This window comes from Macaca fascicularis, chromosome 2, assembly GCF_037993035.2.
Source record: "Macaca fascicularis isolate 582-1 chromosome 2, T2T-MFA8v1.1".
In the NCBI taxonomy this organism is placed as follows: Eukaryota; Metazoa; Chordata; class Mammalia; order Primates; family Cercopithecidae; genus Macaca; species Macaca fascicularis.
The window spans coordinates 127,742,349-127,767,187 of record NC_088376.1 but is presented as its reverse complement, the minus strand read 5'-3'; the positions used below and the strand labels follow the sequence as shown (position 1 = coordinate 127,767,187).

The following is a 24,839-nucleotide window of genomic DNA, read 5'->3' as shown; positions in this document are numbered from 1 at the left end:
GTGGCGAGGCTCCCCTCCTCTCCGGCGTTAAATATCAGCTAGAAACTCGTAAGGTTTGGGTAGCTAGCTCTGTGCGTGCGCGTACACTGGCGTGGAGCGCACACACCCGCCCCCAGGGGCTTCTGGATGTTTCAGAGCTTTCTGGAGTTTGGACTCGGTTCAGCGGCGCATTGCCCAACGCTGCGAGGCGGCCTGGAAGTCAGTTTCCAAACTCGGAGAAAGTTGCTGGAGTTGCGGTTCCCTGCAGCAAACTTGGCCACCCGGGAGCCGAGCAGCTGAGCGCAGGGCGAACCAGACTCCTCATTGGTGCGCCTTGCATCGGGGATGTGGGGCTGAGGATCCGCTGCCCAAGGCACTGGGAGTTCCTTGCGTGTGTGTTGTGGAGGGCGGTGCGTAATCTAGAGTCCCCGCTTTCTCTCAGGGCCTTTATTCACGCGCCAGGAACCCTGAGGCTGAACTGGATTGACAGGGAGCAGGTCCCGTCCCAAGAACGGAAGGGTGGGCCGAGGGCTCTGGGGGCGGAGGAGAAGGCGGAGCCTACCCCGGACGCTTTGAATTGGGGTGGAACCGAGAGTGGGGGTGCAGCGCAGTCCAACTCTGCACCCTACTGGTGGGGTGGCCGGGAGAAACAGGATAGTGGGAGACAGCCTGGAGAGGCTGTCCGGACGTGATTTCGGTTCCTCTGGGGTTTCTACTACTTAGGGGTTCCAGAGAGTGGAGAGAGGGAGCCTGCGGCGCACGTTTCCCTAGGGACTGAGGCAGGGCGGGGAGACCGCCTTCTTGCGCTTCCAAATACGCATTTAGCAGGGAATCCACGATGGTTCCCCGACTCTCTGCCGACCCCTGCACGTGCCCTCCAGTGGATCTTACAAGGCATCTGCCCCCGACTTCTCGACATTTGAGGAGTCGCTGCTGTACGGTTCTGGCCCGAGCAAGGGTGGTCCTTGACTTTCCTAAGCGACGTGCGTTTCTGCCACGCGCATGTGACGCAGAAACTTACCCGGGTCAGTCTCTCCCAGCGCAAGGCGCTGTACGCGCAATGGGGTCGTAGGCAGTGTGCCCGGTGATGCCTTTACTCTTCCCGAAGCACCCACAGCCCCTCCCTCCCTTTTCTAAGTGGGGCCTTGGATACTCACCCCCGGACACTGGGCTGCTCCATCAGTGCGCTGTCGTTCGCGGCTCTTAGAGTTCCCAAGCGCATCCTTCCTTCTCTGCCTCGCATTGGAAGGATCGGGTGGGGAGCATGGCAAGCCTGAAGCCTGGGAGGGGGTAGTTCTAGCCTGCTGGGATTCAAGGAAAGGGATAAACCCCTTTAGCCCCCAGCAGAGCGCCCGGAGCCGTGGCTCCCGAAATGCGCTGTCGAGATTGTTTGGGGGTGGGCGGAGACGGCAGCTTGGCGAAGTGGGAGGGGGTGCTGCGGTGAGTCATCGCTGCCCCAGGACTTAGGGCAAGAGCTCCGGAATCCTTCCCGTCTTTGAAAGGTTAAGGCTCGGATAGGTAGAAGTCAGCCGTCTGAGCCCAGAGCCTGGAGTGCCCCCAGATTCCAAGATAGTAACCCCCAATTCCAGGACCGTAGGGATAGGACTGCGTGTGTACGTCGTTTGTAAACAGTCTTTACTCCTCCTCTCTCCCCGCCTCCACACCCGCTGAAGCCGAGTGGCCCCAGCAGTTGTATAAATATTTTACTGCGCAGCACCTTCATTTTCATTGGCAGTTTTAGGTGGTAATGGGCACGTGGTTTCTTTGGGAACTGAGGACTGGGGCTTCAGAAACGACTACCTGTACTGTAATAACCTCATTTATATTGCGTTTAATTCGCAGTCTGCCTCTTTTGGGGAAAAGGGCCCTCATACATCTTAAGGATATGCGCTCTGGCTCTTTGTATCTTCAGTCATTAATCTAGCTCCAAAACCCCTGCCCCTCTGTCTTCCTTCTGGAAGTTATCTCCTCCCAAGACTTCCCCTTACCACATATGTAGCAGTGGCGTCATGATGTTGCTAGTTCTTCGCCTAGGAGTCTTCCAAGAAATCTGGTAGACTCTTGGGAGTCTACCAGATTTTGGAGTGGGCCGTGCCATCCTGCCACCCCTAGTCACTTGTCAGTTTTTCTGAATTTCATCTGAGATGGGTCGCTCACCTCTCCTGAACATCTCTACCCTAAATCTATACCCCTTCACTTTTCTCTCCCTCTCTCCTTAGGACTGATGTCTAAGAAATATTACACTGGGCTGCTTCTCCAGTCTTTCTCCTCGATCGCTAACTCCATTTGGCATTTGAGACTATTTACAGTGCAGTCAGACTATTTACACTGCTTTCTCTGCACCCCACTCTCAATCCTAGTCTTCATTGCCTTTGTGCCTTTGAATTTACTTGGTCTTCTCACTCATCTTCACATACTCAAATCCTACCCTTCTTTGGAGGTGTATATGATTTATATCTCTTCTTTCCCAGAAGACCTTTTCATAGTTCCCCAAGTTGATGTCATCTCTCCCCCTCCACCTTCATAGACACTTCTGAGAGTCTCTCTTATGATGCTTAGTATGTTCTCCCTTACATCAAGGTTCTTGGTACACATGTTTTATCCCTTTCTCCTTGGCAACAGGGTCAGCATCAACTCATTTTTCTTCTATATTGGAGCTTTGTATGTTGTGCTTAGTATGTACTTAGTATGTACTACGTATGTATACTTAGTATACATGTTTGAATAAATAGTCACCTTAACCAAGAAAAGATAACTCTTAGGCCCACCTTTGTGAATCAATAGCACGATTAATTTTGGCATCATATTGATAAGATTTATTGAGCTCTTATTATCGTCTGCCTGGCTATTATAAGTAGTTTACATATGTATTATCTCATCCAAATCCTCCAATAACCCAATCCTCAAAACAACGCATTTTACTGACAAGAAAAAAAAAATCTGAGACTTTGAGAGCTGGAGACTTGCCCAAGGTCTCACAGCTCATAAGTGGCAGGGTTGGGATTTCAACCGGGTCTTTCTGATCCTTAGCACTTAACCATAGACCAGAGACTGATCCTGTTCTCCTGAAGAGAATTTCAGGGTTCTTTTCTAAAAAGGCACAGGACTAAAGTCAGGTTAGACTCAGCACTAGCACTGTCCAGCTGCTTCTGTACCATCGACGGGGAACTTGGGCCCAATCACTTCCTCCTTCTGTGTCTTGGTTTTCCCATTTACCAATCAAAGGTGGCAAATCGTCACCAGCTGAGCTCCCTGGCTCTTTCCCAGGACTCGTGTCTCTGATGGGTTTCACATGTGATATGCGCTCTGATTTGTGCTGGGAGAACACCAGAGTTGTGTATTGAAAACAGGCAGAAAGTAAATTTATTAAATCACTTCTCTGGCAACTAGCTACTCTGTCTCTTAGTCTGACCACACCTGAGCTGCCCTTTTCTTAAACCAGGGGCTCATAAATCATGTGGAGAGCTTTCAAAACAAAAAACATTCTAGATCCATCCCTAGAAATTCTGAATCTGTCAGTAGTGGGTAATGCCCCAAATCTAATTGAAAAACAAAAACAAAAAATCTTCCCAGGCAATTTTGAAGCTAGCTGTTTTGGGGAACCAATGGCTTAGCCTAGTGCTGCTCATACTTTATCATGCATAAGAATACCCTGGGAGCTCATTAACATTTCAATTCTTGGACCCTGCCCCTAGAGATTTTGATGCAATAGATCAGATTTGAGGTGGAGCACAATTATTTGAATTTCTAATAAGCTCCTGGATGATGCTGATGCGGATGCAGTTGCTGATGTTCAGGGAGTCATTTTTCCTGTGTCAATGGAAGGATGCAAGGCATCAGATTTTTTTTCCAGCATGGGAAATGGGAAAGTGGAAGAGAAGAGAGGAGCTTGATTTCTTCTCTTAAACACCACTCAGCAATGTGGCATAGGGAATTTTTCAGCGTTCTTGTAATTTTTAGTTTGGGTGGTTCAATCTTGAGGTATCATTTATCATTTGCAAAAACTGGATATGTGGGGTGAAAAGGAGCAAAAGTGACTTGCAAGGTGCTTAGAATGATTAGGAAGAGCAAATTTTATCCTAATGGTTAGAGGCTAACGCTGGCAACACCAAAAACCGTTCATGAGTCCTAAGTCTTTGCAAGGTGTCAGGCATTTTGCTAAGCACTTAATTATCATTATCTCCTTTAATCTGCACAGTAACTCGTTACATTAAGTATCTATCCCCAGCTGACAAACAAGGAAGCTTAAGCTCAGAGTGGTTAAGGAACTTGCCCAAGGTGAATGGGTAGGTGGTGGTGCTGAAACTGGAACCTAGAGCAATCTGGCTTCAAAGCCTTGCAGGACATCACTCCCCTATTTTGCAAAGGAAAGGGCTGGTGAGAGGATCATGTGCCAGCATTACAGGTGGTACCACCTTGAATGCATTGTGGCCAAAATATGCTTCTTGAATTTGAATCAATGGGAAGACTTCAATAGGACAGCTTTTCCTGCTGCAATGCATACTTGTCCCTAAGTTTCCAGGCTCTTTAAGTTTCCAAGACTCTTTCAACAGCCTGTAGTAATGATTGGAACTTGAGCCCTAAGGAAGTATTTCTTAGAGACAGATTTGGATAGCAGGTACAATCAACTGGAGTCAAACCAAGAATCAGTTACTGATATGACACTTTGGAAGGCTGAGCCAGGAGTTCAAGACCAGCCTGGGCAACATATTGAGACCCCCATCTCTACAAAAAGTAAAAAATTTAGCTGGGCATGATGGCATCCTATAATCCCAGCTACTCAGGAGGCTGAGGGGGATCGCTTGAGCCCGGGAGTTCAAGGCTGAGTGAGAGGGCGAGACCGTATCTCTAAAATAATAAGAATAGTAAATAATAAATAATTTTTAGAAAATGTACTGATATGACAGAGAGTGAAAATAAACCACTTCTCCACATATGTTGCAGCATTTTCAGTTGAAACAACCCTTCTGAAAAAGAATTTGGGTAAAATGACACCATCTTTACTTGAAAATGTTCTTTTGTTTTTCTTCCTCCCAATGACTGAGTTATGTTAAATCAACCTCCCATCTCTCTTCATTTGCAGCTGGGCACATTCCGGTCTTATGATGGGGATTATTTTATTGAACCACTACAGTCCATGGATGAACAAGAAGATGAAGAGGAACAAAACAAACCCCACATCATTTATAGGCGCAGCACCCCCCAGAGAGAGCCCTCAACGGGAAGGCATGCATGTGACACCTCAGGTATTTGCTTCTTGCTTACGCAGAGAGCCCAGCTCTTTGAGATGGGTAAATTGCTCTACTACAGAAATGTAGCTCTCTTTCAGTCTACAAAGTGCTACCATATGTATTATTGTTTATTCAGTCCTCAAATGAGGTAGGGATACATACCCCACTGTACAGATGTGGAGACTAAGGAGAGGTTTAGTACCTTTTCAAAGGTGCACAGCTAAGAAGTTATAAAGTCAGGATTTGAACTCAAAGTAGTGACTCCATGCCTTCTATGGGCAGAGCTGCCTTTTTGGTTGAAGTTGCTGATTTTTAGGGTTCAGCTTGAGTAATATTCAGGTCGTGATAGTAGCACCCTCAGTCACCAAATGCTTGTGTTTTTTTGGCATCTTCTGTTCATTTGGGTGTTTTTTGTTTGTTTGTTTCACCATGTACGGTTACAGAAATGTCTTATAAATGGAAGTCACAAAAACGTATATGTGTTTGTTGAATGTTTCCTATAAACTTCAGGTTTGCTCATGTTCTGTGACTTAAGGAACTGTAGGCAGGTACCTGTATGTTACGCCGTGAGGTACCAATCAACCAGTCAAATCCTATGTGCCCACTGCTAGTCTCCTTCCATCCTGGCCAGATTCTTTGAGGTTTTGTGCTGATGTGTTTGGCCATTGTCAGGGATACATCATTCTGGGCACCCTGGAAAGCTTCTGTCTGTGTTTCTCCATCTGCAGTCTTGTAGCAACACTCCACTGCCTCAGAAGCCTGGTTACTTTCTGCCTGATGATAGGTTATCCTATGAAATAATTCCTCAATTTGGTCCTGCGTCTTAGGTTGTTCATGAAAATACTTAAAAAAAAATTCTTGGACTTCCTGTCTCTAAAACTTTTATCTTTCTTTCTATTCTTTATTTTTAAAATTGCTTCTCCAAATTAAATAGCATCTCAGGGTTTTTCTGGTATCTCCAAACAAGGCCAAAATTCAAGACCACCAGGGAGTTTCCTCAAATGCTCCCCAGAGGATCACTTACTTCATCTTATACCTGTACCAGGTTGTTCAGTGGGATAGCATGTGCTATCCTATTCTCTCCTGGAATTATTATTTCTAAAGTGAATCCTTTAATAAAAGATAACATTGACCATTTATAACCTACAAGTAGCCAAATTTAAGGGTGTAGCATTGTAGGTCTTTTGGCTTTATCGCATCCAGTTCTGTGTTCTTACCACCACAACAAGATGGAATATAACTGAAGCATTCTGTCAGACTCCAAAGAACCAAAGGATACAAGGAGTAGAGGGGCAAGTATACTTAGATAGATCAAAAACAATAGTTGCAGCAGCGGGTACAGAGTCAAGACTGCCAGACACCAGCAAGTTTAATGGACAGGACATTTATCACATTTTTGACTGTGCTAATAAGACCATTAGCACATTGTACCATAACTTCTTGACTTCCCAAATCTGTATTAGCAAGTACACATTTTAGACATGTGTATAAATGTAAGTATAACATGAAATGTATATGTAACATACAGAAATGAAATTTGCAATTTCCCTCCTTCCATCTTATTTGTATATATTCAGAAGACACTGAAATATTTTTTTCACTAATGAATTTATTGACCAATGACACTTTAGGGGAGTGTCACTGGTCATGACCAATTTATTGACATGACCAGTGACACTCCCCTAAAGTGGCTACAGGTCAACATTTTTAAAAATGACTATTTATTATTGTTCTATTCTGTACATGCATTATGCAAAGCACTGTACCTGCACTACCTTGCTTAATCCTTATCACAAACCTATGAGGTAGGTACCATTCCTAACTCCATTGTATAATACCTGGAAAAGGAGCTGAGATTTACAGAGATGAAGTAGTTTGCCCAAGATCTCACAGCTAGTCCACAATGATGACCCATGTTTGTCTTATTCCGTGACCCATTTTCTCTGTGCAGGAGTCTGTGTGGAAAAGAGAGAGGGGGCAGAAGGAGAAAGTCTTAATTAATATTGTGATTCAAAAAAATCTTCAAGGTTCATTTAAAAATATTAATTATGCAAGTTAATGGGCATTTGATTTCCTGGGCTGGAGGAAATGTCATTGTCAAACCCTGTTAAAAACACAAAGAAGAGTGAATCTTAAAAATGTCAAGTTCGAGAACAATGAAGATGCCTTAGTTAAAAAAAAAAACAGTATTTGGGTTCCAGTCATTATTAAGGTTGGTGCCTTTAAGTACCACCTTCCAAATCACCAATGCCAGTATTTTTAGTTTTCCTCCTAGTGTGTGCTTTCTCCTGACCAATATGGCGTGCCGTTCCTTCATCCCATGTGATGAACCAGGAGCCCAGCAGTTTCGATCAGCTCTTCCAAAGATTGCTGCTGGGCTGTGCCACTCTGGTCTCTCTCTTCCAGCTACTCTGCACCTGTTCTTTGAATTCAGATGCAATTTCTCAGGACAGTTTAGAATATGGCACGATTCACCAGCAGGCGTCAGAGGAATGGACCAACAGGTCAAGGACACCTCTGAAATCAGGTAGCCTTTGCACAGGGAGTGAAAGTAGGTTGGGGTGGGAGTAGTCCCTCTTGCCAGAGAGAAAAGGGGCTGCCTAGCAATAGCAATCCATTCAGATTCAGTGATACACCTTCCTTCCCAACCACCAATCAAGAGCAGTGGTTGGTAACCAAAAGTAACCTTTAGAAGTACTCTGGGAGCCTCATACAAATGCAGATTCTTTAAAACAAAACAAAACAAACCCCTCTCCCAGGCAAACGTGATGAAGCAAGAATCAGTGGTTTTAATAGTGCTCCAAGTGATTCAGATGTTTAGCTAAATTTGAGAGTCACTGCTAAAGTTGGGTTTAAGGTAGTAGTCATTATCTGTCACTTGCTGTTGGCATTGCTGTGAACTTGACTTTCTACATCAGGGCTTTCCACGTCTCCTCTTCTCATAGAATGATAGAATATTGGAACTGGAGGAGTCTTTAGCAGTCTGGTCTAGGCCAACACTCTAATTCTGTGCAGATAAGGAAACTGAAGTTGCAGGATGTTAAGATGCTTCCTCCCAGGAGTGATACCCTATATATTCAACACCAACTCATCCAAACTTTCCCTAGCCTTGGGAGAGAGATCCTGCTGAGCTAGGTGTAACCCTTTAGTTACCAAATCATGGGAGTTGGAGCAGGGCAAGACACAATGGCTGTGACACTTTCACATGCAGATGGAATATATCTTGGTCATTTCTGAGTCTTGAGGTATGCCTAATTTTCAAAAAAGGATTCTGAGATAAGTTAGAAAGGGAAGCATAGAAGGAGTCTTCTGCAATGAAAGCTTTATGGGTTTAGAAAGGAGTCTACAACTCTGTTTCTTCATTCATGTGTCCATTCATTCAGTTAGCCATCAAGTCTTTATTGACCAACTCCTCTGTGCCAGGAGGAGAAAACCAGTAACCGTCCGTATTCCTGGTGAGTTGTATGACTTTAAGCACACTTTATAATATAAAGTAAGAATAACATGTACCTTTCAAGATTGAAGTTAGAGCTAAATGAGTATGAAATAATGAAAGCTGCCAGGATAGTGTTTATTTAGCAGGTGGGAGACAATCACAGAATGGTAAGATTTTTTTTTTAAGGGTTCATGAAAATAGAAAACAAAACACCACAATAAGGAAAGGAAAACTCAAAATACAAAAATTTAGAGCTAATAGCCTAGTTCTTCTGGGTAATCATGAAGGGTTTAGGGGACTTGCCCAAGGTCACCCTGCCAGCTAGTAGCAAGGCTGAGGGTGCTTTCTGTCCCCTTGTTTCCTCTGTACCCAATGCAGCATTTAAACATTTTCTTTCTTGCAAGTTTCTCTTGGCCCAGTGGCTGCCCTTCCCAATTGTATCTGTTTTGTCATCACTGGTTATGTCTATGTGTATACATTTGGGTCATTTGAGTGTCTCTGCATTTGTCTGTCTTTTCATCCTATTTGTGAGTTCCTTAGGGTTCAGGATGGGAAGTGGGGTGTCTTCTCTCCCTATGACATGCCCTTGTGACTGCAGTGTCCTCTGCACACCGGGTCCTCAGTAAAATTCACTGTGCTCACTGCCTGCCAGCCCCACACACCAGGGGGACAAGCGAAAGGCCTATGGGAACCCTTCGGAGAGTGGCTTGCTTTTATAAGCCACTTCCTGCGGATCCTTCCTATTGCTTGTTTCCGGATGAAATCCCAAGTTCTGTTTCACAGACACTCTCTATTTGACCCTGAGTTTTGTACAAGAGGATTTAGTGGTTCTTATCAGTGCTTCCTGGTAGGTGGGTGAGAGAAAGGCCGGGAAGAAGGCTGTTTTGTTTGCCTGGGCCTGGAAGACAAGTGTTTTTTCTCTAACTCAAACTTCTCCCTCACCTTCCCATCTCAGCAAGGCCAGGTAATTTTTGTTTCTTAAGGCATTTAAGAACTGTCTACCCTGTGACCCATCAATGCTGTGCCTAAAGAAATAATCGGAGAATTGTGTAAAGGTGTTTATGAACGAGATCCAGTACAGTGTTATTTATTATAGCAAAAGACTGGAAACAGCCTAAGTCCTCTTTGGGAGGAAGATAGATCAATACATTATGACGCAGGCATATAATGGATTCCTATGCATCTGTTAAAAATGATGGCCTGAATTTATGTTACCAAACACAGAAATATATATTCAGTGAACAAGCAGGTGATAAACTAGTATGTTTGGTAGGATTTTTTTTTTAATGATAAACTGTATTTGTGTACATGTGTGTAAACAGAAAATCTGAAGTAAAGACATGAAAATCTTAACAGTGATTATTTATGGTTACTAGGAACATAGGCAGTCGTTACTTTTGAAATTTTATATTCTTATATATTGTGACTCCTTTGCTATGTTTCTATAACAGTTTCATAATCAGAAAATACAGATAAAATGAAATGGGGACAGTGGCATGGATTTATTTTGCTAGACCCATTGAACTTGTCACTGGAGACCAATAGCCAAGCCACATTTTGGTCTCTTAGGATCTTAGGACCTTAGAAGTGGAGATTATCAGTCCTTTATTTTCTTGCAATGAGGCAGTCTCAATAACCAGACAGATAAAAATCCTGCCTCATGTCTACTTCTTTGGGACATCTGTGGCTGGTTAAAGTTGAATCTCATTCAACCCAGCTAAATTGCCTTGTGCCTGTTGGACTGACCCTAGTGTTATTAAGATTTCATCTCCATTAGGCACTGGTGACTCTGTTTGTCACTCCCATGAGACAGTACCATCACTTCCTGATTGGGATTTCCAGGCTGCCGTTACAAAGGCTGGAAAACTTAAGATGATAATTAAAGACATCATCTGTTAGGCTCTTATGTGCATATGGGATCACTATGCTACACACTTTGCACACATTATCATATGTAATACATTCATCAACATTGTAGGTTAGGTATTATTACCCCTATTTTACAGTTGAGAAAATTAGCTCAAAGAGGTTGAGAAACTTGTCCAGAAGGTCACGCAGCCAGGAAGAAGACAGTCTGAGCCTTAACCCAATCTGATTCCAATGTGCTATACTGTGGGTCGAATTGCATTGAAAACACAAATGGAAACTGCTATCTAGAAACCCCTTTTTTGGTTTGTTTGGCTTTTTGAGGCAGAATCTCACTCTGTTGCCCAGGCTAGAGTGCAGTGGCACGATCATAGCTTATTATAGCCTTCATTTCCAGGGCTCCAGGGATCCTTATACCTCAGCCTTCTAAGCAGCTAAAACTAGAGACATATGCCACCACGCTTGGCTCATTAAAACAAACCAAAAAACATTGTAGAGACAGGATCTCCCTGGGATTACAGAACCGAGCCATCATGCCTGGCCTACAAACCCCTTTTTAACTTCAGGTTTTGGAGCATCTTCTTTGACTACCATCTAATTTCCATTCTCTAGATGATACTAATAAGAATTGACATTTGCTGAGCATGTATCATGTGGTAGGCTCTGTTCCAAGCACTTTACATGGATTACATATTTCAATGCTTACCGCAAACTCCATTTTGCAGATTGGAAAACTGAGACACAGAGAAGTTCATAATGTTGACTTGCCCAAGGTTATAAAGATCATAAACATACCATTTTCTTCAGCCCTTATGTCCTGGTCTAGTTAGGGGATATTTTTTGGCCTCGGCATTGATTTGACTGCCTTCATATATAAACTATTTCTGCTGGCAGGAATTTTTAAATGCCTGTCTGGAATTTGATTTGATTTGAGGAAGGCTGCCTGGTGCCTGAAATTCCCACCAAGACTCTAATGACTCACAGAGGCCTTGTGTCTGTCTCCAGCAGGCCTCTGATGAAGTGTATACTTGTTACACATTAACCTCTTGGATCCCATTAATAATTTAGCATAGATTAGCTGATTAGATTAGCTGCCCTTCTAGTGGTGACCAAATGGAGTGAGAGACAGAGCTGGGGAGCAGACCCCTGAGGGGGCTCTTGGTAAAACATTCTGGGGCAGCCTGTGGGTTCCAGGCAGTGACAAAAGCTTCGGCTGACTTCAGAATCCTGCCTGGGCCCCAAGCAGGTCAGTGGTTGGTGGCTAATGAGTGACTTATGCTAGGAACTGGTCTGCCTGCACTTTCTCCACACACTTTCTGCATTCTTAGACCCTTTCAGCCTTGTAGAGATCAAGAGCAGGCAGCATTTAAGGAACTGTGTACTTGGCAATGTGAAAGCACATTATGATTATTTCATTTACTCCTGCAACAGTTCGTGGGAGGAAGATGCTCTGATTATTCCCATCTTACAAATGAGAAAGCTGAACTCAGAGAGGTGAACAAACTTGTCCACAGTGTGCAGAAAGGGAAAAAGCTGGCACTGCAACTCAAGACTGATTATGAATTTTTAAAGACAGTTATTGCCATTTGGGATGGTTTGAGCCTGATTTCCTTTCATTTTCCCCTTTTTGTTCTTCATCGGAGTTTATACGTTTTTCTCTTTTTTATAGTCTTCAGTGACTTTCTGTCAAATAAACAGTCAGTATAAGCAATGACCTCTAAAATCCTTGGTACATTATTAGAAAATCACTGTTTTAAATACATTAATTCTTTATTTCTTCAACTTGATCTACTGAATGGTACTTATAAAAATTCTGCTTTCCTTTTTTTAAAAAAAAGAACTTTGGTATTAATAGGGCAGTACTCCAATAAAGTCATTAAGAAATAGTACAAAAGAAACTTCTAATACAGGAATTGTACCTTCTTTCATCTGTTCCCATTTATTCATTAATTTTTTTTTGACAATATATAGTAATTTTATTTGAAAGGATAGGTAAGAAGCTTGACAGTGAGCAAATGTCTTACCAAATAAATAGAATAGTCTAAAAGACATATTCTTCTTTATTTGGGGGGGAGGGGGACATTTATTTAGATAAACCACATTCACATAATTTACTTTCTACTTATATTTAACAAATCGGATTCTATTCAGCTTCAAATTTTTGTATGCCTTCCTATTGAAATTCAGCCCTTCATACATTTCGACCTTTTCAAGAAAGCTTTTTTAAAAATCATTTTGTTTTTAAAAACCATTTTATTATGAACATCTTCAAGCATACATAAAGGTAGAGACAATAATAAAACGAACCACTATAAACACCATGAATCTTAATAATGACTAAGATTTTTCTACATTTGCTTATTTTTCTTTATGCTGAGTATATTAAAGCAAACCCAAGATACCATCTCTAAATATTTCATGATAAATGTTTGAAAAGTGGAGATTTTTGTATGTAACTATAATAGTATTAATATTTGATACATAATATGTATCAAGTAATATTATAAATAATGTTTCAGCAAAATTAACAATGATTCCTTCATATCACCTACACAGTACCTATATTCAAATTTTTCTCATTGTCTCCAAAATGCCTTTTTACAATCATTGGTTAGATTGTGATCTAAACAAGGTCCACACATTGCAACTCATTGTTGTCTCTGAAGCTACTTTTCACTTTGTTGTCCTTATTGCTATTGTTAAAATTGCTATTTTTGTTCTAGTTTTAGTTTTGCTGCATATAGCCCCTTTTTCCCTTCCATAGTCTTTGCTTCATCTTTATCATCATAAGGTCAGGCTGCAGTTGCAATGATTTGAAAACAAACGCCAGCCTCCGAGGCCAGAGCAGGTACCCAGAGCAAAGCCCCTGGGCCATTAAACCACTTCTCAGAGTGATTTAATTGAAGGGAAAAGGCAGTATCTTTGTGAGGTGTTTTGACTCCTTGTCTGAAGTGCCTTAATAGCTCTCATTGTGATGTTCCTATCAATAGAAAGATCCTCAATTTACAGTGTCATCATGCATAGGGTGTGTGTGACCCATGCATTCTTGTTAGGTACTTTTGTGAACATCACAGAGTGCACTGACACAAACCTAGATGGGATAGCCTACCACACACCTAGGCTAGGTGGTACATAGCTTATTGCTCCTAGGCTACAGACCTGTACAGTATGTGACTGTACTGAATACTGCAGGCAATTGTAACATGATGTTAAGTATCTATGTATCTAAACACAGAAAAGGTAGAGTCAAAATTTAGTATTACGATCTTAGGAGACCACTGTCATATCTGCATTCCATCATTGACTGAAATGTTAAACTACCTTTTCTATCCTTAAAGGATCTCCCTCACCTGTGTTTTGAAGCCCAGAAGGGCCAGTTTGCAATTAGGAATGTAAGGTGGCAAGTTAGGTTTGTACCTGAGATTAGGACTCATTTACATACAAAATACGCTTATTCCCCAAAACGTTTTTTGTGTTGTTGTTTGAGAGTCTTGCTCTGTTGCCCAGGCTGGAGTGCAGTGGTGCAATCTTGGCCCACTGCAACCACCACCTTCCAGGTTCAAGCTATTCTTGTGCCTCAGCCTTCCAAGTAGCTGAGATTACAGTGGTGCACCACCACACCCAGCTAATTTGTATATTTTTAGTAGAGACAGGGTTTTGCCATGTTGGCCAGGCTTCTCTCAAACTCCTAGCCTCAAGTGGTTCATCTGCTGTGGCCTCCCAAAATGCTGGGATTACAGGTGTGAGCTACCACGCTTGGCCCCCAAAACTTTTTAATTAAGCTTCTGGATCCAAACACAGCCATAATAGCTGCCTGCTTTACACCTTCTGTGCCATCTCAGGACCTTTCCCTGTTTCTTGCTAATCATATTTTAGGAATTCCTGACACTTTGCTTCAGAAACCCATTCCCTGCTGAAGAAAAGGGGTGCTACAAGGATGAATACTTGATAATATGTTCACCTTCACAGGAACCACCTGAAACTGGTTAAGATGCACATCGTTCTTTAGAAGGGACTTCAGAATCAGTAGAAGGCTCTGACAGAGGGCCATCTAGCTGACAGAGGCAGGAAGATTTTGGTGTTGACCTGAGAACCCTCCAGATCTTTCACTTGAGTGGGCTTTCTTTTTAAAGTAAGACATGGCAAAATTTCTTGAGTTTCTTCATATGAGGGGATAATCCCACTTTGGTTAATAAAGTGCTATTTTATCATGCATTGAGGTTTAACATTTGCACCTTTGTATCTGCCAAAGATGGTTTCTTTATGATAATTGTATCATTAAAGAGTCTTTATTATAGCCATTTATGGCTGTGTTTTCTCATTTGACTTTTTACCTCTGGACCAGATATCTGCATGGATGTTCTGTGCAACTGAAAATCATTAATAAATAATCTGAATATCACAAAAAGAGCATGGGTGAATGCAAGATCTGATATGGTGTGCACATGTGACTGAATAGTGGGCTTTGAGAAGGAGCAAAGTCAAACATGGGGCAAATGTTGGCACAAGTCTTCCTTTTTATTGATTCTCAATTCTTATATGACGTTAGAATTAGAATGAGTGTTAAAAATGCAGTTGCTGTGTGGAAAAAATTTCAAGTTAATGTGATTGGCTTGAGAATTTTTCTGCTAATTTTTTTTTAATTTTTGATAAATCTTTTTATTTTCCATTAGTGTTTCCTAGTGTTTTCCTTCCATTTCTCTATTAATGTATAATTTACATACCATAACATTTAACCTTTCTAGTGTATAGCTCTGCAGGTTTTAGCAAATGTATAGTCATAGAATCATCATGATAATCACGTTATAGAGCAGTTTTTGGTGTCCTTTGTAATCAGCCCCTCTCCCCACTCCTGTTTTCTGTCTCTATAGTTTTGTCTTTTGCAGAATATAGAAATAATCACTAAGCACAGTGTGTTTGAGGTTCATCCACATTGTTGCCTGTATCAGTAATTCATCCTTTTTTATTGGTGAGCAGTATTCCATTGAATGGATATGCCACCATTTCTTTAACCATTACGTACTTGAGCAACAGTTTTTGACCATTACAAATAAAGCCACTATAAATATTTGCATACAGATTTTTGTGTGAATATAAGTTTCCACTTCATTTGGATAAATACCTAGGCATAAGATTACCGGCTTAGGTGGTTAATGTATGTTTCACTCTATTAGAAACTGCCAATATATTTTTCAAAGTGGTTGTGCCATTTTGTAGCCCCACCTGCAGGGTATGAAAGTTCCATTTCCTCTGCATCCTCTCCAGCACTTGGTATTGTCAACATTTTGTTGTTCTGCTTTTGTTTTTTGAAGTTTAGCTATTCTAATAGGTGTTTAGTGGAATTTCATTGCAGTTTTCATTTACATTTACCTAAAGACTAATGATATTGGGTATTTCTTCATGTGCATATTTGCTGTCCAAGTATCTTCTTTGGTGAAGTATCTGTTCAAATCTTTCAGCAATTTTTTAAAACTTAGAATATTTGTTTTCTTATTACTGAAGTCTGAAAGTTCTTTATTCTGTATATAAGTCCTTTGTCAGATATAGTTTGCAAATATTGTCTCCCAGATTGTGGCTTGTCTTTCAAAAAGTCTCTTAATTTGTAAATGCTTATTTCATACACAGCTTCTTTATTTTATTGCCAGTACTTCATGCACCATAGATTTCATGCAGTCCCAGAACTACATAGCAAGAAAGTGTAGTGGAGCATGCAGTATAGAGCTTGTCCAAAAAATGGAATAGGAGAGGCTTATTTAGGATTTATTATTCAAAGCCATGGTCTAGGCCAAGAGAAGAGGCAGTTGTTATTTTTATTGCTCTTCTGTATCCAGAAACACAACTCTCCATGTCCAACCAGTATACTTTGTGATGGCAATGTGTTGTCTTAGCTCATGGGTGAAAACAGGTCCAGAGGAGCCTCTTCATAGGTAAGAATGCAACTGTGTTGTTTTGCATGTATGTTACATGTGTGTATGTGCATGCAGACAGCTCGAGAGAAAGAGAGAGTCAGAGGGACAATGAGACAGAGACAGAGGTAAAATAGTTTGGTGTTAATAGTATGAGATTCAGCCCTTACGACCACATGCCCTGCTGCTGAAGAGGGATAGAAGATGTAACTCCATAAATCCTGAAAGTTTCCATCCTGTGCTTTGTGGACAATTTAAATGCTTTTCCAGAGATATCTTTGATTGTATACTTTTTTGTTTCTTTCAAGCCAGTTTCGTAATTCTCACATTTGATGTTATTTCATTGTAACACGTCAGATTAGAGAAAATAGAAGTGGTTTTTCAGAAACTATTATCTGTTTCAGCAGGTCCGAAATAAAATTTTCCCAATGAGTAATGGAGATGTGTAGACTGTACTCCCCTTAATATAATTTAACATCAGCAAAAGTCCACTTCTTTTGTGTTGGTCTCTCTCTTTTGGAGTTATTCTGTCTTCTTCTTCCCTGCCACCCTGCTGACTGTTTCATCCATACCCTTTCTGAGAGTGACAGTGGCTCAGAGGGAATCTCTGTTGGGTTTTGCCCCTTTGGAAACTGAGGACTTCATTTTTAATCATCATTCACTTTTATCTTATAAAATACAAGAATTCATAAATTTTTAATACTGGGGGAAACTTTAGCGAGAACTTCTATTCCAGGCCTTCTCTTTATGGATAAGAGGATCAAGGCCCAGAACTTCGAAGGGACTCCTAATATTGGAGCTAGAACGAATGGCAAAATTGAACACAGGCTTCTTACTTCCCAGTCCTGTGTTCTTTCCAGGCTGTAACACAAGGAAAAGCTGCAGATGGTGCCTGGAAAGGGGATCAAAAGTATGACTCAAATGAGCTTTGGGAAGTGCCATTGTATTTATTTTAAGTGTGGGAATAATTAAGAATGAACTGGTGAGACTGTTCAAGAAGTTGTCTCAAGCTGATAGAGAAAGATAGAAAGGTTTCAATTCATTTAAGGGATTAAGTTGTCACATCGAAAGCTGAGTATACAGCAACCAAATATGATTTTAAAATAAATAAACCCATCAAGCCTTTTCTGAGCTGGACCAGGGTATTGGGGAAGGTGGCCTGTGGCTGGGGAGGAAGACCAGTGAGGTCCACCGGTCACTGGAGTACAGCATGCCCCTGTGGTCACTCACTTCCATGGTCATGGAACATGGACATTGGGACGAGAAAGGGTTTCAGTTGCAGGCCCTATAAACCAGTCCTCAGTGCCTATAAACTAGAAGACCTGTGTATCAAAAGAATGTGGGAGATACACTCCCTACGAGTTGCTTACATGCCTTTTCAAAGAGCTCCAGCCCAACTGCGCTTTAATCTCTGATATGAGAATGATACCTAGACCCACCACAGGCACCACATTCAGCATCAGGGCCACCCACAAGCTGCAGTGAAATGTCAGATAGCAGGCAGATCCCAGCAGCAGGCCTGGGAGCCACTTCATTCCAGCAGCCTTAACCTGCTGCTCATTCTAAGTAATGAGAGTTAGCACAGCCCGTGCCTCCAGAGTACTTCCTACCCACCAGGCCCCGTTCTAACACTTTATGTAGACTAAGTCATTTCACCCTCCCTACTGCCCTATTAGGCACGAACTGTCATTATCCCCTTTTCACAGATGAGGAAACTGAGGCACAGAGGGCTGAAGTGACTCACCAGAGGTCACAAAGATTGAATGCAGAGCAGCTGGGATTTACACACAGGTCTCTCTGATTCCTGAGCACACACTCTTATCTCCCACAACACGCTGTCTCCTGTATCCACTCTGCAAACACTTCCTGCCTAGAATGCATCATCCTATACGGTCACCAGGAGGCCCTTGAGATGTGGCTAGTGTCACATGTTGAAATAATATTTTGCATAATTGGGTTCAATAGAATCTATTATTAAAATTAATTTAATCTGTTCCTTTTGACGTTAAAAAAATGTGGCTACTAGAAATTCTTAACTTCCACGTGTGGCTTGCATTTTATTTCTACTGGAGAGTGCAAGCCTGGGAGATGCCAAGCCGTGGCACAAAGCAGCCTGAGAAGCGGCCATGGCAAGCGAGCTGCAGCCAGGACAGGGTGGCTGTGGGCAGCTGGCACCCTGCCAGGCAGAAAGATCACTCTCCCACTACTGCTAAGAGATAGAGTGAGTCGAAACCAACATTTCCCAAATAGTACTTCGCAGGATATTGATAGCAAAACTAAATGTCTCTTAGTAAAATACAGGCCCTAGGATGTTCAGCATCTTATACTACTTCAAATAGATACTTTAAGTATTTTCACAAGTTATTTCAAGTGTCCCTCAGTTTCCTCATTTATGAAATGAAGGTAATAGTTCCTACCTTATCGGGTTGCTTTGAGGAATAATCAAGTGCTTAGAAGAGTGCCTGACAATGCGGGGTCTTTTTTTTTCCATATGAACTTTAAAGCAGTTTTTTCCAATTCTGTGAAGAAAGTCATTGGTAGCTTAATGGGGATGGCATTGAATCTATAAATCACGTTGGGCAGTATGGCCGTTGTCACAATATTGATTCTTCCTATCCATGAGCATGGTAGCTTCCATTTGTTTGTGTCCTCTTTTGGAAACCATCATTCTCAGCAAACTATCGCAAGAACAGAAAACCAAATACCACATGTTCTCACTCATAGGTGGGAATTGAACGATGAGATCTCCCACTCGGACACAGGAAGGGGAACATCACACACAGGGTCCTATTGTGGGGAGTGGGGGAGAGGGGAGGGATAGCATTAGGAGATATACCTAATGTAAATGACAAGTTAATGGGCGCAGCACACCAACATGGCTCATGTATACATATGTAACAAACCTGCACGTTGTGCACATGTACCCTAGAACTTAAAGTATAATTTAAAAAAAGAGTCCCTGACACAGAGAAAAGCACTCAACAAACGTTGGCCAGTATGATTATGGCCTGTAGTCATTGTTGTTATCACACTTAGTTGAAGGAGTTATAGAATGGAGAATGAAAAGGACACAGAAGGGCTTTTGGGGCTAGTGTACCCAAATCTCAAGCCCAAGTCAGCAAATTTAACTCCCCAGGTAGCTGAAGACACCCACCCCCTTAAAAGGTAGTGAGGGGACCCTCAGACACCTCCCACTGCCCACCACTGCTCCTTGAAAGCCAAGAAGCTTCTCAGTTGTTGCCTTCCACTCGCACACCCTTCTCTCCCTGAGAGGGAAGCCCATCCACACATCCCACCTGCGTTTTGTTATAGTGCCAGTGATGGTGCTGTCCCCATCACTTGCCTCTTAACTTGGCAAAGATCCTGTAAGTTTGGCAATCATGCGATTCAACAAATGTAAACTGGTTTCTTTCCTGCAAGACTTCTCAGGGCTCTTAAAATGCTAATATGCATGGAGAAAGTTCCAGATGTGCAAGCTGTGTTAAGTGTTTTGCAAAGTTAATTGATTTGTTTTTGAAACTATCTTATGGGACTAATGTACCATAAACCACTCTCATGGAAACATTGTTTATAAAGGTTCAGGCCAGCCCAAAATGAGTCTTAGCCACAATCCCTTCTGCCATCACTCTTTGTATTTATTTACTGTCAGCACTGTGCATGTGGCGCTACTTGACACTGGGCACATCACTTAAAAAATAATAATAAAACAAACAAAAAGAAAAAAACAGCTCACACTGTTGTTTGCTTTGTTGATTTTTGTAGAGATAGGGTCTCCCTATGTTGCCCATGCTGGTCTTGAACTCCTGGCCTCAAGTATTCCTCCTGCCTTCACCTCCTAAATTTCTGGGATTACACGAGGAGCCACTGTGCCCCATAAAATATTCTTTCTAAAACAGAATTGTTTTGTTTGAGAATGTCAATATCCTAATTTATAAAGAGCAGATGTTTTGCATTCTTCAAGTAAAACAATACCACTAATAATTATTATTACATTAAATGTGTAATGGACCTGTCTTCTGTGCCATGCCCTGCTTTAAGGGCATTTTATGTATTATCTCTTTCAATCTCCACAGTTACTCTTTGCAGTGTGCTGTTACTATCATCATTTTACAGATAAGGAAACTGAGGCTTTAAAGCAGGAAATGACACAAGAAAGGGCAACTAGAATAGCTTTAGGGCAGGAATGGGAACCAGGGTTGGCCTGGCTCCAGAATCCAAGTGGAAAACCACAGATGATTCCTGTGCAGATTTGCTTCTCTCTGTCAAGCTTGGGTGGAACAGAAAGGGGTCTCGCCTTGCTCCTGAATCCTCCCTTTGGTCCTGTGCTGTGTGAAGTCACAAGGTAGCCCAGTGCCTGCAGGAAATTCAGTTAAATTTTGATAAACCTTACAAAATAGAGAGCAATAATTAACTTCCCAACTGTTAATGTTAACATTCAGATCTCCTAGGCCCAACCCCATTTGGTGGGAAACACTTCAGTGAGTTAACCACTGAATAACAAGGCCTGGCTGGTATTTGCTGAAATAATCCCAGTTATTTAGTAACATACTGTGCATTTTATTGTATTAAAATGTGAAATGAAGCTCATTTAAAACATTTTTACCAATAAATCAGCAGATGTTAAAAGTTTTTCGCTGTGAGATTTTTTAAAAATAAGTATATCATCTTAAATTTTTATAATCATTTTTTTTAAAAAGATTGGACCCACGTTTTATTCTTGTTTTGTCATTGCTGTTGTTTATTTCAACTTATCTAGCCCAGTACTTGGCACAAAATCGATGTTCAAGGAGTGAATTTTTTTAAAATTTAACTTACAATTTATGAGAAATTCTCTATATGATTTCTTATTTAATTCTCAAAATAGCCGTAAGATGGAAGCAAGTATTTATACACCCATTTAAAGGTCAGGAAACTGAGGCCCAGAGAAGTGACTCAGAAAAGATCCTTCAGATGGGATAGTAGGGTGAAGACGAGCCCTCAGCACTTCTGGTCTTGTAGTTCCTCCTCTTTTCACGGTATCATAAAGCTGGATGTCAGAAATGCAATCAGGCACACTCTGTGCTGATTTTCCCCACTAGGAGTATACAGCTCATGTCTTTGAAATTGTTATTGTAAGCCAGAAAATTGTTTTTAAGCACACTTAGTCTCTCTACCTTAAATGGTTCCTTTTACTTCTAACTCACTTTATGACTTTATGACTGGCAAAAAAAAAAAAAAGAAAGAAAAATATGGTAACGATATTTATTCATTCCTTCCTATGCACTAGGCACTGTGCTAGCACTTTGCATGCATGATCTCCAATTATTCCTCAAAGCCACTCTATGAAATAAGTACTGTTTTTAACTCCACGTTATAAGCAGGTGTCAGTTGTTTGCCCAAGGTCAAATAGGACTTAAATCAGGCTGCCCTTCCTTCGCTGCACGAGTTCTTCAAACATTGGCTGTTTGTGGCAGTGTAAGCATGACTACTTCCCTTTTGTGAGCATCAACGCCAAAGTAGTTGCAAAAGCCGATATTAACTCATGTCCTTGTAATAAAATGTTAGAACTGTAATACCTATGATGTGGTGATAGGAAACATACACTTGCCAGTTAGAGCTTTTTTAAACGTCTAAAATTATTTACATGCATATATGAGGATTCAGATTGCTAAGTATTACACTTTTCTTCTAATGCAAACATGCACTTACTAATTGGAGGCATCAATATGCTATTTTAGGATTTGAGCTAGGCCAAGTTTTTCATTAAGCTATTTAATTAAGTAAACGTGATTAACTTTCGAGGAATCCTCAAAGAAGAAGAAACATGAAAAAATGATGTCCTGTTTCCAGGTGTCTTATTTGAACTTCAAGAGGAAGCAAGAAAATGGTGTAGCCACTTTGGAAAACAATTTGGCAGTTCCTCAAAATGTTATACGTAGAGTTACCGTATGACCTGGCAACTCTACTGCTATGTATATATACAACAAAAACAAAAATATATTCACCCAAAACCCTGTACATGAATGTTCATAGCAGCAATGTTCTTATTCAGTTGGGTTGAATGTCCACCCAAATGTCCACCAACTGATGAATGGATAAACATTATGTGGTATATCCATACAGTGGAATATTTAACAGTAACAGGTAATGGAATACTGATGAATGCTACAACATAGAAGAAACTTGAAAACATTGTGCTAAGTGAAAGAAGCCAGTCACAGAAGGCCACATATTGTATGACTCTACTTAAATGACATGTCAGAATAGGCAAATTCGTAAATACAACAATATAGGTTAGTGATTGCCAGGGGCTGAGGAAAGGGGAGAATGTAATGACTGCTATGAGGTATGGGATTTCTCCTTGGGAATATGAAATTATTCTAAGGTTAGATGGTGGCCTTGATTGTGGAACTCTGCGAATATCCTGAAAACTATTGATCTTCATACTTTGAAAATTGTACTTTATACAAATAATCTTAAACTATTATTGAAAAGTTATCATAAATGTAAAACTATATATGAGGAAAAAAAGAAGAGCAAGAATACACAGACCATTTTTACAGTGCTTTCCAGGGCAGTGAAATTTTATTATGTAGCCTATTCTGATTAAACTGTAAGCAAAGTGACTTTGCAAATTCCTGAAACACGAGCCTCTATTCCTCCTTTAGCATTATACTAAAAGCTCACAAAAGAGAAATGTGGATGACTTTCTGTTTATCCTAACAGTGTGTACTCTGTGGGTGAAAACTATTCTGTTATTACAATTCTATTCAGAAGCAAGAGAGTTGAGTGGGTATACAAGATATAGTGTCTATTTTTAATGCTATTTTTAATGAGAAATTCAAAGTTGCTTGCTAAAATGGTTAATGTGATAGAAATTAGTTGGACTAATTAGGTCAATAAATATGATTCTAACTCATTAGGAGAAAAGGTCAGATTGATAAAAGACTGAAGAGCATTCTGTTTTAGAAGAAATTGCTTTTGATCCTGAAGAAATAATTTGGGTTTTGCATTTTCATGCCATCTAAAGTATGCTGAATTATTTCTTTGATACACAGATTACTTGTGGGTGAAATATCCTCTAGAAATATTACAATTACATGAGTCGTTTGCTAGTAGAGACTGTAGCCTTTTTCTGATTAATGCCTTCATTTCTTTGATTATATTTATAAGTATACTTTGTTTCCAATTATGGCCTTGATTCATCTGCAGGTTTTCTTGTGCCCAAGTCCCCTCTGATGATTCTGATAGTACATTTGTTTTTCCCCTTAGTGGTCAAAAAAAAAAAAAAAAAAAAAAAAAAGAATTCCATACAACATTTCCTGAGTGCTGTTCTCACTCAGTAGTTTTCTCCAAGTAAATCCAATAAAAAAAATTGTAATATTTACAGAAAACATTAAATAAGGATTATTTACTTTTCACAAACTTAGTGATATAGTTTCTCTTTTTTAAACAGCTTTATTGAAGTATAAGTCTCATACGTACTATTCACCCATTTAAACTATACGATTTGATGATTTTTTGGTAATCCACAGATATGTATAATCATCATTTCAGTCAATTTTAGGATATTTTTATCACTTGAGGAAAGAATCTGTACTTCTTAGCTAACCACACTTCCATCTCCCCACTCCATCTCTATCCAAAATACTTCAGACTAGAAGTCTTTCAGATTTTGGATTTTTTGGATTTTAGAAAGCTTGCATATACTACACAGAGTGAGACATCTTGAGCATAGGACCCCAGTCTAATCACATATTTTTCATATACACCTCGTACACATAGGTTGAAGGCAATTTTATTCAACAGTTTTATTAATTGTGTGCATGAAATAAAGTTTGTGTTAAATACTTATGTGTGGAATTTTTCACTTGGTGGTGTCATGTCAGTATTTAAAAGTTTTGAATTTTGGAGTATTTTGGATTTGGAGTTTTCAGATTAGGGATGCCCAACTTGTACTACTCTACTTTCTGTCTCTGTAGATTTCCCGGTTTTAGACATTTCCTATGACTGGAGTCCTTTGATGTGTGGTCTTTTGTGACTGGCTTCTTTCACTTTCCTGGTAGAATAAAGTCCATCAAAGTGTTTTATAATGATAAAAAAGTCAATGTATCAGGAAGATATAATAATAATAAGCATGTATGCACCTGATAACGGAACACCAAAATACATGAAGCAAAAACTGACCAGAAATGGAAGGAGAAATAGACAATTCAGCAACAATAATTGGAAACTTCAGCACCCCACTTTCAATAATGGATAGAGCAGCCAGGCAGAAGATTGACAAGGAAGTAGAAAAGTTGCCCAACACTATAAACCAACTACTAACAGATATCTATAGGACACGTTACCCCACAAACAGCAGAGTATTCTGAAGTGAACATGAAACATTCTCCAGCACACACCGGATACAAGAACATAAAACAGATTTCAATACATTTA

General features: G+C 40.7%; 1 protein-coding gene and 1 long non-coding RNA gene across 27 annotated transcripts in view; one reads left to right on the top strand and one right to left on the bottom strand.

Annotated features, from left to right (window-relative positions):
- LOC107128953 (uncharacterized) overlaps positions 1 to 1,588 on the bottom strand; it is a 335,806-nt gene extending 334,218 nt beyond the window's left edge. For all 23 annotated transcript variants that reach the window (XR_012431332.1, XR_012431335.1, XR_012431323.1 and 20 more), the window contains exon 1: positions 1,137 to 1,588. This is a non-coding gene — a long non-coding RNA (uncharacterized lncRNA). The remainder of the gene's footprint in view (positions 1 to 1,136) is intronic.
- The window catches only part of ADAMTS9 (ADAM metallopeptidase with thrombospondin type 1 motif 9), a 175,066-nt gene that overhangs the window by 1,524 nt on the left and 148,703 nt on the right, over positions 1 to 24,839 (top strand). For all 4 annotated transcript variants that reach the window (XM_005547537.4, XM_065538720.1, XM_045384825.2 and 1 more), the window contains exon 3: positions 5,063 to 5,225. In XM_005547537.4, coding sequence (XP_005547594.3) covers positions 5,063 to 5,225 — 163 coding nt within the window. The remainder of the gene's footprint in view (positions 1 to 5,062; positions 5,226 to 24,839) is intronic.